The sequence below is a fragment of the Eptatretus burgeri genome, chromosome 1, assembly GCF_056783735.1.
Source record: "Eptatretus burgeri isolate ZD-2024b chromosome 1, Ebu_testis_v1, whole genome shotgun sequence".
Taxonomy (NCBI): Eukaryota; Metazoa; Chordata; class Myxini; order Myxiniformes; family Myxinidae; genus Eptatretus; species Eptatretus burgeri.
In genome coordinates this window covers 35684106-35703579 of record NC_140961.1, presented here as the reverse complement: position 1 = coordinate 35703579, position 19474 = coordinate 35684106, and the positions used below count along the sequence as shown (strand labels likewise).

At 43.1% G+C, this 19474-nt stretch overlaps 1 protein-coding gene across 2 annotated transcripts in view; it reads left to right on the top strand.

Annotated features, from left to right (window-relative positions):
* LOC147034227 (1-acyl-sn-glycerol-3-phosphate acyltransferase gamma-like) overlaps positions 1-19474 on the top strand; it is a 46810-nt gene that overhangs the window by 9898 nt on the left and 17438 nt on the right. Inside the window, exons 1-5 of one of the 2 annotated variants that reach the window (XM_085878894.1) lie at positions 9333-9428; positions 13643-13834; positions 18540-18709; positions 18805-18966; positions 19068-19221. In XM_085878894.1, the coding sequence (XP_085735020.1) occupies positions 13657-13834; positions 18540-18709; positions 18805-18966; positions 19068-19221 (664 nt within the window). In that variant the 5' untranslated portion in view covers positions 9333-9428; positions 13643-13656. Of the gene's footprint in view, positions 1-9332; positions 9429-13642; positions 13835-18539; positions 18710-18804; positions 18967-19067; positions 19222-19474 lie in introns of those variants that run through there. The other variant, XM_085878901.1, reaches the window with a different exon arrangement.

The window sequence follows — 19474 nt, the reverse complement described above, 5'->3', positions numbered from 1 at the left end:
GAAGGGAGACACAGAGCAGAGTTATCACAAATATGCAAGCAATTTACAATGTACAAGGCACTTAAACAATTTTGACTTACAGACGGGGTCCACGGACGGACACACACACACACACACACACACACACACACACACACACACACACACACACACACACACACACACACACACACACACACACACACACGAAATGGACCCCATGGGGTCTTTATTCGGCCCCTCAGCCCAGGAGGGAAAGGCGAGCTGGGGACCAGGACCTTGTTGGGTACCTCTCTGCCTCGTGCGGTCTGGTCGAGCTTGTCCGGTGGCGGGACTCGAACGCAGCACCAGGGACGAGGAAAGGAGCGACGGTCACCAGCCAGCACGAAGGCGGACGAGGCAAGAGATGACAAGGTGACCGGTGATCAAGTCTGGAAAAGCTTTCCCTGATCGGGCGACACCAGGCGAGGCAGAACCAGACAGTCAGACCGAACGCGCCGATCACTCTCCCTCTCTTGAGGTGGGAGGGATTTCTTTCCTCGCCACTCGCCACCTGATTGGACGGTTGCCTCGTGCGATTCGCTGGCCGTCCCTCATTGGACAGGGCCACGGTAGGCGGGGCAACTCCCACCTTTCTGGGGCGGAGTCGGAGCTGAGGCGATTGGAGCTCCGCTTACCTCCTCACCTTAGGCCACGTGCGTAATAGCGACGGCGGAGCGAGGCGACGGTCCGCTGTTGTTGTTGTAGTAGTTGATGGATAAATTCTAACTATAAAATAACTCGTAGCGCACACACGAAATTCCCGTTAGACAGAAGGAAGGATTCTAACTATAAACACATACTTATCGAAATAACTAAGCTTCAGGACTGCTGTCTGTTTGTGTGCAAATGGCTTCCAGATTCGTAACAGTATTACATTCTAGAGGTGGCAGTGATTCTCAAGGGTTTTATGGTTTTAGGAGAACGCTGCATTGAGACGTGTCCAGGAAAGTGTCGAACTGCAGCGCTTTGCACAGTTCATTATTATATCTGGGACAGTTGGCATCACTGTGACATGAAATTATCAGACATTATTTCTTGTAAATGTTCCATCAAGCCGAGCACTCTCATTGCTATTTGTGGTGTTCTGTGCTTTGCCTCCCCCCCTAAGTATTCATGGTTTTTAAGGGAAAGGTAAAATCAATACGAGTTTATCCACAACACAGTGGTCTGTTATTTATATGAATGTCAACTGAGTTGACTCTCCTCCTTTTTATTTAATTTTTTTTTTACTCTCCTATCATTTTAAATACTAAGCGCTTCGAACAAAATAATAATATTAATAGTGCCTTGTTGTAAGACTAGCAACACCACGAATCACACCATCAACCATTGCACTTGATCAAAGGAAAGCTTCACAATGATTAAATAAAGAAATTATCATTTCCATCACAATAAATTAGAAAAATGTGAACATGAAATTTACCGACTTGGCCTTAAATTGATTGTGATCCTTACTTAAATCCCCCACGATGGCGAGTACTTCGTTGTCATTTTTGTTACGCACGCACAATTGAAAAAGTGATTAATTTGCCCGAGTAATTTTTTTTTTTGTATACCTTGTCGAGGCTCGTGTGAGAGCTAACACACAACGCACATCAAGGGGGGCATGAGAGAAGAGGGGAGGGAGTGGGAGGGACAAAACAGTGGGGAACAGAGACATTAGGGGATCTGTGGAAGGGAGGAGGGATGGGATAGGGAACATGGGGAATAGAAGATGGACATTACAGGGACTTTCAGGAAGGAAAGCAGGGAATTTGAAGGAGGTGGGCTTGGGTGGATTAACAGGGGTAGAAAAGATCGAGGATTTGGATGGGGGATGATAAGAGGTGGTTGGTGAACAGCTGTTTTGGAAGAATGGGAATGAATAGAGTGAGGGAGTTTATTCCAAAGGCGGAAAAAAGCTGAATGAAACGGTGAAGGTGAGCAGCGATTCGTGAAATCACGAATTGATTGAAATGAAATTGAAATTGAAAATTGAAATTGAAATGCTCAAAAAAGAGCAGTGATTGAAATCACGTGAAATCTCCTGTTTAGCGAGATGAAGTCCCGACGTACCTCCCCATCATCATTTATTTTTCCATTTTAACCTGAACCCTCATTTTTAACTTTATCCAAATATGGCAACGAGACACACGAAGAAGGCATGCCATTTACCATTGCACAACACTAACAAGATTGCACGAGTGTTCGTAGCAAAAGTAGAACGAACTGTACTTTTCCCAAAAAGGTTAAAAAAATTTTTTTATTTTATTTATGGGAAGTACCTTGCAAATTGTACTCGTGCATGACCAACCGTAATGCATTCACCTGTACCTGCAGCATGTGGGAATTGTCACGTTGAAAGTGGTCTCACTGGCATCTGCAAATATCTTCTTTCGTCTCCCTCATGTTCAAACTGGCCCGACACTGGTACCTGTGTAACACATTTGTGGAATGTTTGCTTGCGTGGATATCATACTTTGATTTGCATTATTTTTCTTTGCGAGATCGAGGCTCGTGGAAGAGCGATCATTGAGCCTCATGGATCTCGGTTTATCCGTTTGCTTTCCCGTTAGTCCATTGATAAATTCTCCAAATATTTTACAAGTGATGTTTCATTTATGACGGTGAGAAACGGATTTTGCATTTCCAACTATTTTGGGGGAGGTTGTATTTTTAGCTCGCCTGTTCGAAGAACAGAGAGCTATAGCGATACCCCCAGCGTGAGCGTGAAAATGTTAAAATTTTTGGTGCAAGTTATTTTTTCCTTTCTAATGTTTTTATCTACCACACTATTTTTTATACGCCCGATATATATATATATATATATATATATATATATATATATATATATATATATATATATATATATATATATATATATATATATATATATATATATATATATATATATATATATATAATATGTGGGGTGTATTATGTGTCTGTCCGCACTCTAACTCCCAAAGTTTTAAACTTTCACGTTTCATATTTGGTACATAGGTACAGACTTAGGAGACAGTGTGTCATGACATATGTTTGTCATCTAAACTGGTTGCCATGGCAACCAGGATGCTGTTTTCCATCCGTTCCTGTCCGCACTCTAACTCCCAAAGTTTTCAACGTTCATGTTTCATATTCGGTACATAGGTACAGACTGTGGAGACGGTGTGTTGCGACATATGTTCGTCATCTAAAGTGGTTGCCATGGCAACCAGGATGCTGTTTTCCATCCGTTCCTGTCCGCACTCGAACTCCCAAAGTTTTCAACTTTCACGTTTCATATTTGGTACATAGGTACAGACTGTGGAGACGGTGTGTCGTGACATATGTTCGTCATCTAAAGTGGTTGCCATGGCAACCAGGATGCTGTTTTCCATGTCGTAGCACAATTCTGTATATACCATCTTGTCGGGCATATATTGTGCTCACTTGCACTCTTGTTACTAATTGCAATATACAAGTACATATATTGCTTTAAAATTATTTGGATCAGACTTCACTGCAATGCTTTATAAAAATATTAATTATTAGACGAGTCTTTTAAAAACGATAAATGTATAAAGAGGCGAGCATTGGGTGGCTTTGACACCAACTCTGGTTCCATTTCGATTTTGTGTTCTTTGGTGACTTTTGAGATGTAACAGTGATCCATGGAGAATAACCTGTAAGTGTGAGGGATCATATTCGAGGATAAACATCAAATCTAGCAATTGCTTTGGGGTACGGCTCGGCTCTGAAGTTTCAACCACTGAGTGGTCTTGATCAAGAACGACACGGTCATCGTTTGCAAGTTGTTTCAAATACCCTCCGGTGAGAATGGTGGGAAGGGAAGGTGAGGTGGATGCCTGAGAGGTCACATTCCTGTGCGCTTTCTCTCCACCTCTCCCTCTCTCCCATTCAGTGAGAGCCATGTCATCACGAGTTTTCTTTTTTTCCTCCTAGGTATAATAATAATAATAATAATAATAATAATTATTATTAGTATTCTTTTTACATCACCCATCCTTGTTTTTAATTTATTTTTTTAAATCTCTCTGATTGTCATGGAGATCACAGCTCCATAATGTGATCTCCATGATAATCAGAGATTTAATAAATATATTAAAAACAAGGATGGGTGACGTAAAAAAAAAATATAAAAAATAATTAATGTCTATCTCTGGGGTCAAAGGGATGAAATGTTGGATGTCACGTCAGGAAGCTAAAAGAATTCCTCAGATCTCTCTGTATGTCTCTCTTTGTGTGTCTATGTGTCTGTCTGTATCTCTATCTCTCTCATTCATAACTCCACTTGAGCAACAACTCTCAGTGCCATTAAAATACAAATGTGCAGCACCTTTATTTTTAGCTGGCATCAGCATAGATCGGTGATCTTGGAGGATTTGTAGTTCGAGCTGTTCAACATACTGTATGTCTAACCCCCCCCCCATGCTTTGAAAGCTCAGTTTAGAGAATTCTAGTATTCCCCATCAGTGGATCTTTACAGCTGATGTTGTAGGGAGAACCGGTCTGATGGCTTTGTAGCTTCAGAACGCTCACTCCCTCTCCCCCCCCCCCCCCCCATGCCAAGAAAACCCTATCCTGTAGCACATGGCTAGTCTGCAGAAATAATTTAATGATTCTGAGGAATTCAGCCTTAATCCTTGAAAATGTTGCCTTCTGCCTTCTACCTCTTTGCCCGAAATCAAACTTCTGAATTTAGCTTATTATAGTGAGTGTGAACGCAGTTCAGGATGTGAATCATCCCTTTGGGGGGAAAAAAAACACAGTTGCCTTTTTCAGATTGTTCTTGGTGGGTGAACAATACAGCACTTGATGAATTTGATTTCGTGATTATGAGAACATTTTTATATTGTTATGCTTGTGGGGTAGATAGAGGAACTTCATAGTAAAAGTAGGACTGTATAGAGTAGCCTGGCCGTGGACGTGTGGGAGACATTTCGACGTAACTTAAGTAGGGAAACTGTGAGCTTAAGTGTTGTGTGTCACCTCATGGGAAGGGGGGGGGGAGTGGTGCTGTGTTAAATTAGGTAGGGTCTAAGGCTAATTGCTCCCAGTACCTGATTGCCCCCTGTGACCTTTCCTATGTTTTTGCATTTCAAGACCAGCGATTACAAAGGAATCTCATCCTTAAAACGACAACAACTGAGCCAGACATTTCCAAGCAGGCAGAGACCATGCCCATGGGTTGACGAAAGAGAAAAGAGTTGAGGATTGAGTTAGGATCGGCATGCATTCAGACACGAGGATCGTGAAGTGAAGTTTGTGGTGAGGTACGCGATGGAGATGGACGTCTCAGTTTTCTGGCTTTCCCCCGGCACGGTGGATAAGGCTGCATGATTCTCGTGTTTGTGCTGAGGCAAATTTGCTTGTGTGATGGAGCAAGACGCTAGCCATTCACCGTTCAGCTGGGTCACACGAGTCCGTGCCTCGGAGCCTCGTGTCGTGCCATCGGGGAAGAAGACGGCCCATTTTGCAGAGAGTAGCGGTGTCGGCAATCTCAATAGTGAGGAGGAACTTTCACGACAGCTTCTGGGCCCTTAACGAAGGAACCATCCGCACAAACTACCTCCCCATATACTTCCCCGTCAAGAGAGCGGCTTGGCGCCATTTTGGGCGCTTTTTCCCACGCAGTGATGATGCGGTTTGGTGAGCCCCAAGCTTCAGAAACTCATCTCTGGGCACACAAATATTTGATTTCTGTTTATTAAACCCTTGTTTATTAACTTTTCTTGTGTTGTCTATTTGTCGTGGGTTTGAGTGCAAACCCTTGTGCGCTTCTGTCTGCTACGTGCCTTTGTCACCCTCCCTTCCCGCGCACGCCATAATCTCAAAGGATCACGTGTTTGCCTCCAAGGTATAACCGTTTGGCTGTCCGTTCAGGCTGGTGTTAAACCCCCCCCCACCCGGAGCCGACAATATCAAATAACAGAGTTGTATACATGATATATATTTTTATTTGTTTTGGGTGATGTGGGTCCTGCTTTCTTGGATAATTAAGTAACATTTTGATGCCTGTCCAAAGCTTCTCCAAAGTGGTTTAAGCCAACCACGAAGTGTGGTATCACATGTAGGCCAGACCAAGCAGGACGAGCACATCGAGACATACCTCAAAGGCGTTGGTGATCTCGTTTTTGTTCTGTTGTTTAAACTGACAATCCATTAGACACGTACGCCAATTCTCCAGAGACTAGCTTGGATTCCGGAGGCTTAGAATCCCTATCCTTGCTACTGCGGTGGACAGCTCAACTTGAACCCACAACTTCTGGAATGTGATTCCAGCATTCCCTGGATTCCAGCCATTAGTCCATCGTCTCTTTTGGTAACTTTTCTGAGACCATTTCCTTGATCTTCACAATGATGTCCTTTCATGGTACCTATCCATTTCTGAGTATCCAGATAGTTGTTTTTTTAGTTGCTTTTTTTTCTTTGCATGTGTCTGCCATTTTACTTGGGGATCGGCCTGCTTAGCTTTCCCAGATGCACCAATTGCCTCGTGATCTCATCCGAACTCAGGTTCAGATCCAATATACTTTGTGTATATTATTTGTCTTTCAGGTAAGCGACATGATGAGCCTTTGATCAATGTGGATCAAAATAATAAATAAAATCGTTTTCTTTTTTCCCGCCAGCCTCAAGACACCTCCATGAGCATATTGCAAGTGCCATTTTATAGGCAGATGGAAGTCAAAGATACTAATAGGGTTGTTGCACCTTTCCTGGTGTCTATATTGGTTGACTTGATTGTTCAAGGAAATGTACAGTGGCATGTCCAAACAATATCCAGGAATCAAGATTCCATTGCTCGAGCCTTGCCCTTCCCTTTTTACTGGGTTAGCAAATGCACAAAATTATCTGCTCGGATTTTCTACAATTTGTGTTTCCCATGTTTGGACTTTGGCATTATGAATGCCATTGTTGGTGGTAGGTTAACCTTTGCTAATCGTCTAACCAATTACCACTGCCTACAATATTGATTCAATTTTTGGACAGTCCACTTTACAGAGCGTTGGTGCTGCCGTAGCAGTTTCTTGGAAAGGGTTCCATTGAGTGGTTTTCCATTGCCTTCCCAGTGCTGTTTGGCTGTGCTCTATCCTTTTGAATGCTGAGCATAAACTATCAAGCAAGGAAGCAGCACGGACCATTTTTCAAGTATTTGGTATGACTGGACCAGAGTCTGAACCCACATACCTCTCAGACTCTGAACCAACCCTTTAACCATTACACAACCAAGTCTGGTGCATACCATATAGAAACCTTCAATGGCTCGCCATTTGCACTCCATGGCAGGGGGGGGGGGATAATGGGGAATGGGATGGAAAATTGGGTTTGTGGTTTTGAGAGTGAAGGTGGTTGTGGTTCTGAGTAAAATATTCTCCTATCTTTGGCCTGATGCTTTATGACTCTACAGAGTCTGTGCACTGAAAGTCTGCTGCCAGTTAGAGGCCTAAACCCTGCCTCCCAGGAAGGGTGCCTCATCCACTGATTTATAATCTCTCGGTCCACAACTGGCCCATCTGAGGCCACTGAACTGTTATTACCCTCTCCGCAGGAGAGGGCATTGCATTTGGGTCCGTTTGTCTGTCTGTCTGTCTGTTTCTCTGCACAGAATTTTAGTGTTTTTCACCGCAACCGCTTGTTGGATTGAGACAATTTTTTTTTAACTATAGGAGCGACTACTCATGTAGAATGTTTTATTGATAATTATGATGTCATAGGTCATGTGGTGTGGCACCCATGTTGAAAAACGGAAAAACTTTGGACCTCTGTATCTCTGAAACTGCACCAAGGAAAAAATTGAAACTTGGCACATAGCAAGTACAGTACTCTTCATGGGGAATGAGTGTGATTTTTATTTTTATCTTGCGAAAACGAAGTTTTGCAAGATATGTTAGTCAGCTTCTATGTTTTTTTTAATTTTTTTTATTTTTTATTTTTTTGTTTGTCTGTAATCACGTATAAAAAATTCTGCAGAGCACAGTTATCATCGGAAATTTTTGTAACTTCGCATATCAGAGGCCTATAGAGGTCCGTTTCAGTGCACAAAATTTTGAAGGTCAAGGTCACTTTGGCACAAATCAGGGGAGTCGACGAAACCCTTATTTTTTGAGTAATTTTGATCGGATCGTCTTCAAACTTCATGGGAATATAGTTCATGGGCTGGCGCTCAGCTGATTAATTTTTGGTGGCGATTGGCCTTGACCTTCATATGTTTTTTATTTTTTTTATTATTTTTTATTTTTTGGTCTGTAATCACGTATAAATCACTCTGCAGAGCACAGTTATCATTGTAAATTTTTGTAACTTCGCATATCAGAGGCCTATAGAGGTCCCTTTCAGCGCATAAAATTTTGAAGGTCAAGGTCACTTTGTCGCAAATCCGGGGAGTCGACGAAACCCTTATTTTTTGAGTAAATTTGATCGGATCGTCTTCAAACTTCATGGGAATATAGTTCATGATCTGGCGCTCAGCTGATTAATTTTTGGTGGCGATTGGCCTTGACCTTCATGTTTAGCACCTAAGGTCAAGCATATTTGACCCCAAGGTCAAATTTTCAAGTTTTAGGAACCATATCGTGTAGTACCTCAAATTGAACACCTCGATGAGTGCTTTCTAGATATGTCAAGCTTGAGACATTATGATGTCATTTGGTGACGTTATGAGGCAAAAGCATATTTTTCATGGTTACTCTGTAGAACGATTCTCATCGGAATCTCTCGTAGGCAGATATTCCTCAAGGAGTCGCTCCTGGTGGATAGCAGCTCTGTTCACCTCAGTGTGACCTTAAAGAAGTCACACGTGGTCACCTTTTGGCAAGATACGGGTCACCCTGCGGGTGACTGGTTTATTTATTTATTATTATTTTTTTAATGACGACATAATTGCATCTGTAGAACGCGACATCTGATCAGTATGAAATTTTTTTGAATAAGACTCACTTGGCTGTGCCTGGATGGGTTTGAGGGTAGAGTAGCAGCAGCTGAAATGTGAATCCTACCCAGGTTCCTCCTGATGACTTCATCTTTGCATTTTGCTTGTTCGGGTTCCTTCTGATTACTCCAATGCAGGAGTACTCGGTCATTCAATGGTACTCCAATGGTACTCGGTCATCACTGCCAGTAGTTATAAAGTGGCAGTTCTAGTTACGTACCACACCGGTACACAAACACCACACAAGTCAAGTCCTGGCTGAAGACTGCAATCTCTGATTGCTCTTTTTCTTGTTTGCTCCTGACATGTTGTTTCCCTCTGGTTGTGGTTGAACCTGCACTCATGCATTCACTCCCCTCCTCTTCTCCTATATCTATCCTGGCATCTCCCTTCAACAATTACAATGCTGCTGTGCTTCAGCGTGTAGCACAGGACTGCACCCCTTCCTTCTTGGCTCTCCTTCCTGTCTCTGTCCCTACCCTTGTTACACGAGGTGGGTTCTGATTTATTCTGGCTTTTACCCTTCTCCTTTAACTTTATATTGCAAACAAAAATGAAAGGTAATTGAGGTTGTAGCTTTATAGGCAAAATCTAAAGGCCCGGTCACACCTTGACGTTTTAGCCAACGTATGCCGATTTTTGAATTTTTTTTCTAAAACGCTGGCACACGTTGAATACGTTATGGGTAAGTTTTGATAACATTGAGAGCACGCTGAAAAAACACTGCCATACGTCGTTGTACGCTGGTTTTAAACGTTGTACTTTTTGGTTGTCCTCAAATTTTTTCACGCTTGAAATTTCACGACGTATGCCGGCGTATGACTCACACGTTCCGCTACGCTGGCCACAAGTTGTATGCACGGTCTGCGATCGTTGACAGACGTCAACACATGCTACTTGTAAGTTAATCATAAGTTGAAACACCCCGAGGTAATGTTTAGCGTACCCGAAACTTATTTCTAACCTATGATTAACGTGTTGTTGGCACGTTACGCGATCGTTGCCACACATCGACAGACGTTACTTTTAAGTTACTCATAGGCTGAAAGACGTCGGTATAATGGATCGTCCTTGCGTCAGCGTCCACGGCCACGGCCAGGACACTTATTTGCAGCATTCTTCAAACTTTTCTTCGGCATGACGAGGATGTTCACACTTCGATGTCTAGCTTGGCTATGATTCCAATTGTCCATCGGCAGCGTCTATTTAAAATAGTCGAGTTTGAGCGATTTAACACGTTCAGAAGAAACGCTTCAAATTTCCAAACCCCAGCGTCAAAAAACAAAGGCGAGTGACAGCAATTTAAATCGTTCATTGTAAACAATGAAAATAGTTGAGTGGTACCGTTTAAAAGTCGTTGAGTGTAAAAAAAATCCAATTGTTGAGCGCAAGCGTCTACTTTCAATAGTGGAGATGCAGCCATTTAAATCGTTGAGTTTATCATTTAAATCGTAAAATCGTTAAACGCAAGGACGATCCATCATAACCCACACCCTCCCCCTCACACTCACCTACTACTGCCAACATGAACAAACTACTACTAATACTAATACTAATACTAATACTGGTACTGATACTGATACTGTTACTGCTGACATGGACATCGACTCAAAAAGGACTCGAAAACACTGTTGGGTTCCCCTTTTATGAACACCATTTTTATATACCAATTCCCAAAACCGCTGGGAACACGTCTTTATATGGCAGTTGTAACCCAGAAACGCGTTAATTTTTTTTTTTTTTTGTCGACCGGAAGACGTCATTGGAATACGTCTACATACGTCGATGTGTGTTGGGACTACGTAAAGAATTGGTTCAAAGCACATCAAACATAAGTTAGAAATAAGTTTCGCGTAAAGAAGACATTACCGCGACGTGTTTCGACTTATGAGTAGCTTATAAGTAGCGTTTGTGGACGTGTGTAAGCGTCCACATATCGTGTGTAAAACTTATCGCCATCGCATGCGGAACGTGTGTCATACGCAGAGTACGTCGTAAAATTTTGAACATGTTTAAAATTTCTTGACGTACTCTACTTACTACGACGTATGATAGCGTACTTTAGCGTTCTACTCACATATACCAAACTTACTCATACCGTATTTGACGTGCCCCAACGTTTTAGACACATTTTTCTTAGGTCTGCATACGCTGGCAAGATCGCCAAGGTGTGACCGCGATGTTGACACTTCCATTTCTACGGCAGTTATGATTCGAATCGTTGTGCGTCAGCCTTTTAATAGGCTACGTCATGACATCGTCGGCGATGCGTGCAACGCGCTATGCCTAAGTTCGACTATCGTTGGGCATCGGTTGTGTAGGCCGACAACAGGTTCAGCATTCGTTGGTATAAGTTATCTATAACACAACGAAACGTTCTGTGTCCATTACCAATGCGTTATACATAAGACCAAGTCGTTATGAATACGTCCGAATCTTTAAAAAAAAACATCAAAAGTTCAACGTAAGCCAGCGTTTTACATACATTTTAATACGTTGCCATCGCTGGCTGAAACGTCAAGGTGTGACCGGGCCTTAAGATAAAAATAGCTTGAGTGAGTGGAATGCCTTTTGAGGGTGTGTGCAAGCAACTCATCGTGATGAATGAAATTTCTGGCAATTTCAATGGCTGTTGCTTGGATAATGGATTTACAGTTGCAATCTTGCGTTGAAAACTACTTTTATGATATTTTCTTCTCCGTAGAGCCATAATCATAAATTCAGATTAGCAAGCTTTGTTGTTACCTCCGCCACCGAAGGTGGACAGAAGTTATGTGTTCACGTCTGGCTGTTTGTGAGCAGGATATATCAAAAAAGTTGTGGACAGGTTGGGCATGTGACAAGTACGAATTGATGAGATTTTGGTTCAAATCTGGATGCAGATCTGACCTATCGGTGGGATACAAAAGGTTAAAAACGGTGATATGAACTGTTCAGCCTGGTGGAAGTATGAACTCTACTGAGTGCCACTCTATTTTGTTCTGGGTTTATAATGTACAGTATACAATATCGGTTCCCTTCCAAGGAATTTCAAAGCAGGAAGAAGCCATTCGGCCAATCAAAGCCTGCACAATGGTTCCAAGCCTCTGATTGTTTGTCCGTCGTCGATAATTTTTAAATGGTGAGCGTCAAGCAATGAAGCAGCACGTACCACTTTAAGAGTCTTTGGTATAACTTGGTCGGGGTTCGAACCACAAACCTCCTAGACTGAGTGGACGCTCTAACCATTACACCATGAAGTTGATTTTTTTTTTCTTCCCTTCTTCATCAATGGGTAACCAAAGTAATGTCATGCCAATGATGTTTTATTTCATTATATGAGATTTTTATTTATTGTTTTAAAATTGCTTTTATAGCCTGTTTATTTTATTTTTTGCTAATACTGTAATATTCTATTTTAAAGTACCCTTGGTACTCTGAACACATTATTGTGCTGATTATCCAGTAACCTATGGACATGCAAGAGTGTGAGTGTTTACAACATGTCACAAACCACAAACCAACATGTCACAAAAGAAGCCACAAGGAAGGAATGATTGCAAAGGAAAAAAAAAAGGGAAACTACAAAAAGAAATATGAGCAGATATACTCTGACAAATGGGAGAATGACAAAAGAGCAGGAAGATTAAAAAAAAATAGCTTTACAGGACAGGGATTGACAAGGAATGCTCATTGGAATGTCTAAGAAGAGGTCAAATTAATTGGGATGGAGAACGAGTCATCATTATTGCCCAAGACCAAGAACACTACACGAGTGCCTTTACGAAAATGGTGGGATTGAGCCAATCTAACAAATGCAAGTTTTGTGGAGTAGAAACAGAAAGTACGAGTCACCTCCTTTTGGAATGTAAAAAACTCATGTCGGAACAGCTGGACAAAAAAAGGCATGATAGCATCTGTAGAGAAATCCACTGGCACATATGTCAACATTTCAACATCCTGGTCCCAGATCAATCATGGAAACACGAACCAAATCCGATCCTTGAAAATGAACATATCATGCTCACGTATGACGAGATGATCCCATCAAGTGTGGACATTGCAAAAACAAAGCATTGCGTCCGGACATGATGCTCAAACACAAAAAGGAAAAGTTGGCATTGTTGATTGAGGTTTCAGTTCCCAATGACTTTTTGGACTAACTGTTACAGAAATCAAGAAAATGCCCAAATACTAGGATCTGACAAATGAGGACAAGAGAATTTGGAAATTGAAGAAAGCTGAAGTTATACCAGTGATAGTTGGAGCTCCAGGAATGATAAAGAAAACTCTTACTGAGTACTTAAAATCATTTAGGGGAATATCACTACAAACGAGTTGCAAGTGGAGGCTGTTGGAGGTTCAGTGAAGATTCTGAAAAGAGCCCTTGGAACGAGGCTTTGAGAACGAAGTTTCACAGTTTGGTTCGTGAATCACGATCCTTTACCAAAAAAGGAAGTGGAGATTTTGATTTCTGGGAGAACCTCCTCCCACCTCCTGAAACCTACAAATGGAGATACCCAAAAAGGAATGAAGGGTTTCAGTGATGTTCAAAAATTTAAAGAAAATAATTGGATATCCACTTGTTGTTTTGTGGTTTTTTTTTTTTTAAATCCTTTTTGTTTTGTCAAATATCTTCAACTTGTTATTGAATTAACTATTTAAATCTCGAATGAAAAGTCATATTCACCTTGTGGTTTTCATTTTCATTTCTTTCACGTTTTGCAGGAGGCGTGAGCGGAATGGGCCTGGCCTCCTTCCTGCATCCTCGCCTCATCTTGCAACTGATTCTCGTCTACATCTTTGTCGCTAGCGGTCTACTCATCAACCTCCTGCAGTTGTGCACCCTGCCAATATGGCCAATTAGCCGGAGACTGTACAGGGTCATCAACTGCAGACTCGCCTATTCACACTGGAGTCGTAAGTACAGCAACTCTCCAAGAAGAGTCGTGAAGGACACGGTGTGATTTCCATGTATGTGGGGAATTGCTTGGCTGGTAAGAGGCTGCATAGTATTTTTTGGGTCGTGTTGTAATGATTTGGAAATGTTTCACATGAAATGGCATGTTTTGGAGTTCATATTACAGCCAACACATACACCTCCATACCTTATTTGGTGTCATGAATTTGTGGTGCACCGGAATTTCCAGTTATGCATGGTCTGAGGATGGAGGCAGTCTTTCCATGAGCACGGTACTGACTAATTAATCACTCTGTCCTCGCACACACTTCCCCTCCCTCACCCCTTACCCCCTTTACCCTCTCCCAACTTTTTATGGCTCTGACCATGTTGGCTGGGGCTAATACAGTCGATGTTTGCTGTGTTCAGCTTTCTCATTTGAACTGATGGCTTGTGATGCGAGGAACTCGGGTTCAAATTCTGTATGCTTTTAGGTATTCGTCCATTGTCCTACTGATGTCCTTGTCATTCATATTGAGAGAGCACTATTGTCTTAATGTCTTTGTCATGGGATTTATGTACAAACTCCTTGAAACTTGGATCTTTTTTCTTTTCTTTGTATACGTAGTCTCAGCTCATGGACGAGCTAACGAGCTAGACCGCTGATCAGACCATGACATGACAGAATGACTGGAACGGCACTTGCTAGAGTGCATACCTCTGCCAAGCAGAACAGTGTTTTTTTTTTTTATCACACTGATGGGCCGTATCTGGATCCGGATCCGTCTGAATCTGCACAACTTTTTGAGATGTCCTGTTCACAGACAGATGGGGGTGAAACATAAACCTCCATCCACCTTTGATGGTGCAGGTAAAAATAGTGGAGGGAAGGGGAGGGGAAGAGCACATCAACAACAGGGTAGAGGGACAAAATAGAAGATCTAGAAGAAGAATGGACGAGAGGGAGGAGGATTGGTGTTGAAAGGATTGGTGATTGGTGTTGAAATGATAAATGCAATAATTTGCATTTTTTTTTTTTTGTCCTTTTGTCAAAGTCCTCATTTTTTTCATTTCTCCTTTGTGAAACGAGCTGGCTAAATGTCGCAGTATTACAATACTACCTTAAGGCAAACAAGTGAAATGAAAGAGTTTAGGAAAAGTTTTTGATTAAAAAAAAAAAGTAGAATTGCAAAACATTGACCTTGAATTGGTTACATTGATGGCTTGTGTATGTATGTATGTGTGTTGTGTGGCTTCCAGGAAGGCTTGGATGTTTGCACACTCTCACCCATCAGCTGTCGAGCCTGGGTTTGAATCTTGGTCCAGCTACAAACTGTCATGCTGATGTTTCGCCGGCAGGGCGAGTTGACAACATGTGGACTGTCCTCAGATGGTTATTAAACTGGGTGTCGCATCTGCCAGCATTATTTGGTGGATGTTGGGGATCCCACGGTGTCTTTCTCGAAGAGTAGGGGAGCTATTGCTGGCACCCTGAACAAATTACCCAACACGGGGGCACTGCATCAGCGGCACAGCCACGCTCCCAGTAATGATACAACCAGCAACCACAGAATGTATATGAAATGAATTAATGATTGGAAAAGAAAAGGTAAACCACCTAGTGTAACCCTTGCCAAGAAACTGCTTCGGCAGCACAACGATCTGTAAAGAGCATAGTACGTCTTCATTTGAATGAGGCACAAGGCTCTGGGGTAGCATCATTGGCTGAGGGTGTGGCTGTGCTGATGAGGGCAGGCCTTTTAAATTTGTTTGCTTACTCTTCGTGAAGGACACCGTGTGATCATTAACGTCCACCAACGAATGCCAGCAGATGGAACACCCAGTTTAACGTCCATCCGAGGGACGACACACACATTGAATCACCCTGCCTGTGAAACACTGGGATGACAGTTTATAGCTGGGTTGGGATTCAAGCCCAGGTGAGTGTGCGTACCTATAGGCAATCCCCCGTAAGCCATATGGTACATGTCATTATCATGTTTTGAAGCACTTATCCCTCATTTCAATCTCTCTGAATTATTTTTTTATTTATTCTGAATTAGATTATGTGCGTTGCCTCAATGCGGCAAAACAGTAAAGGCAACGTATTTGTACTTTTCTTGCAAGGTGTGGTGAGGCTTCTTGCAAGGTGTGGCTTAAGCGGGTGTCGAGGCAGTTGTCCTGAAACAACTTGCCTTTGCCTCATGGGAAGCAAACCCAACTGAGAGTAATATCAGTTCCTTCCATTAAGCTCAGAACAAGTGTGTATCTACCCTCAGGAGAACCAGAAAACAACATCTTTCTCATCTCAAGTCTGAACTCTAAAACCTCTCTCCCTTCTCCAAATTCTGGTAGTGTCGAATCAAATCTGTTTCTGGTGTATGTTCCCCCTCCATCCCTCCCTTACCTCAAATGGCCGCACTGCTGATACCGCACGTGAAAAGGCTGAATGCCTAAACTCGGTGTGTGCTTCGAAATCTTGTGTCCAAAACCCATCGCTTTCTGTACCCACCTGACCCAGTCGCACCCAACTGTCCATGGGCTCTGTGTCCTTTTCTCCTGACAAAGTGGAGAGCTTGCTGTCAAACCTCGACTCAGATTCTGCAACCGGTCCAGATGGCATCAGCCAACGTGCCCTAAAAACCTGCTCCTCTGCTCTTGCTCACCCTCTCTCTGTTCTATTCACCCTTTCATTTGCTCAACGTCATCTGCCATCTGCTTGGAAATCAGCAAACATTACTGCCATGTCTAAAAAAGGTGCAAAAACATATCCCTGCAACTACAGACCAATCAGCCTTCTCCCAATCATCAGCAAGGTTATGGAATCCATCATCACTTCAGACATTAAATCCTTCCTCTTCTCTAATGATTTGATTTCTGATCATCAATTTGGTTTCAGACCAGGTCACTATACCCTGGATATGCTGCTTCTGCTCTCCCAACAATGGATGGAGGTCCTCAATGCTGGACATTAAATCAGAGCCAGGTCCATGGACGTATTGCGTACTTTTCACACAGTCTGGCACCCTGCCCTGCTCACCAAACTCTCTTCCTATGGTATCCAAGGCCACGTCCACTCATGGCTTGCAGACTTCCTCTCCTGTTGCAGTCAACGTGTGGCCCTAAATGGCCCTCTTCCTGTCCAGGCTGGAGTTCCTCAAGGCAGTGTTCTGGGCCCTGTTCTTTTTTCTGGTTTTCATCAATGATCTCTCTGACTCTCTGGAAAATCCTCTTTATCTCTTTGCTGATGACCCCACCCTCTGGTGCACCATCTGTCATCCCTCAGACTGGCAAGCAGCAGCTTCTTTGCTCTCTGCAGATCTGGATAAAATCACAAACTGGTCCAACATGCGGAACATGTCTTTCAATCCTGACAAATCTCATTCTCTCACGACGTCTCTCCGAAAGGACCGCTTAGAAAACTTCCACCATCCACTTTCTCAACAATCTCTGGAATATGTCCTTTCATTCAAGCATCTGGGTCTCACTATCTGCCATGATCTTTCCTGGGAAAGTCACATTTCCAACCTGGCCTCCAAAGCCAGTCGCTGACTGGGAATCCTCCATTGTGCAAAGTACTTCCTCGGCCCACCTGAGCCCCTGACCACATTCAAAGCTTTCGTTCGCAGCCTGATGGAGTACTGCTCTCCGCTCTGGGCTGGTGCTCCTGCCTCCCACTTTTCTCGGCTTCACGCTGTGGAAACCAAGGCATTTAGAATCTTTGGAAACTCCCGTGATGAGGCTGAGTCTTTGGGCCTCTCATTCTCACTGCAGGGAGGTCGGTGGTTTTTCTGTCTTCTACCATGTCCTCTCCGGTCTCGCCCCCCTGCTCTGGCTGCGATATGCCCCCCCCCATATTTCCACAGGGCGCTCAAGGTCCGCCATCAACCCCCTTCCGGTAAAACTATGAAAACCACGAATCACTACTCACCTTCACTCTTTCATTCCTTTTCCCCCACCCTTGAAATAGTCCCACACTCTCTTCAATTCCATTCTCCCCCCAGGCATTCAAAACAGCTGTTCGCCACCATCTCTTATCTTCCTCCTTCCAAAACCATGATCTTTTCTACCCCCGTTAATCCACCCCAAATCCACCTCCTTCAAATTCCTTGCTTTCCTTCCTGAAAGTCCCTGTAGTGTCCATCTTGTATACCTCATGTTCCCTGCCCCATCCCTCTCCCTTCCACAGATCTTCTAATGTCTCTGTTCCCCAGTTTTGGCCTACCCTCTCCCACCCCTCTTGGCTCATGCCCCCCTTGCTGTGCATTGTGCGTTGGCTCTCATACGATCCTCGACAAGGTATCCAAAAATATAAACGTGTATGTTGAAAACCACATTATGGATGTAAAGTTGTCTGTTGACACAGTTTTGATGAAAAGTCTTGTTGATTTCGACTAAAGTTGTCCATTTTCGAATTGGCAGATGCTTATGAATTTTACATTTCCATGTACGTGGTGAAAAAATACATGTTGTACGAATCTCAGCAATTTAAAGTTTTGCTTGTCTGGAACATTTTTACGGCACAGTTAGCTTGGACAGAGTCTTGTGCAATGGAAATGGATGTTACATTGTGATGGTGGTAATGCGGAGTTGATGAAGGTTTCCCCATACTTCGAGGCACAGTTTTATTTGTGCATCTTTGCCACTCATGAAAAGCTGGAGTTGGGGTGTCTTGAAGGATTATAACATTGATTTTAAAATGGTGTCTTCCTCACTGTCATGTAGAATTGGTGCTGTTGTTGGAGTGGTGGTCGGGAACAGAATGCACCATATTTGCAAACCCTGAAGACAAGCTGCGGTTTGGGCATGAGCATGCAATCGTCGTCCTCAACCACAATTTTGAGATCGACTTTTTGTGTGGATGGACATTGTGCGAAAGGTTCGGTGTTTTGGGGGTAAGTACCTTTGCCTCGTTGAGGTAGTCTTGCACACAGTCGTTTTATAGATCGATTCATCGAGTTGGGCCTTCACATGTTTACACGGTGAGCAGAGTTCGAAGGTGGTGGCAAAAAGAGAGCTGGCGTTCATGCCCTTAGTGGGTTGGACCTGGTGTTTCATGGAGGTCGTGTTTCTCCGAAGACGTTGGGCAGAAGATTTCCACACGGTGAAGCATTCCCTGCAACGCCTGAAGGATTACCCAGAGAACATATGGGTGGGTTAGGTTGCAGTAGCTTGGTGTTATGTGGATGTTATCATTGGAGTGGAGTAACCAGAAAACGAAAAGTCTCTTATCTTGGAATTCCATCTTTGCAGCTGCTGCTGCACTGTGAGGGGACGCGTTTTACGAAGGAGAAACATGCCGCCAGTATGGCTGTGGCTGCCAGCAAGGGTCTGCCACTCCTCAAGCACCACCTCCTGCCTCGCACTCGTGGATTCTGTACCTGCTTATTCTACCTCAAGGGGACAGGTGCACTATTGGAAAGGAGGCTGGTTAAGGTTATGATCAAAAGGTTGATAAACTCAATAAACTGGTTCCACCTGGGATTTTGAGTTGTGGTCTACAACGATATTGAATACTGTGCTGGAGTAATGCAAGCCAACTGTCATCCTGTGCACCATTTTTGTCTTTGTGACTTGCTCACTAAACAATTGCACCACTTTGAGAGGTAATCAATATATTTCAGGATTTTCATCATCGTTACTCTCCTGAAATGAGACTT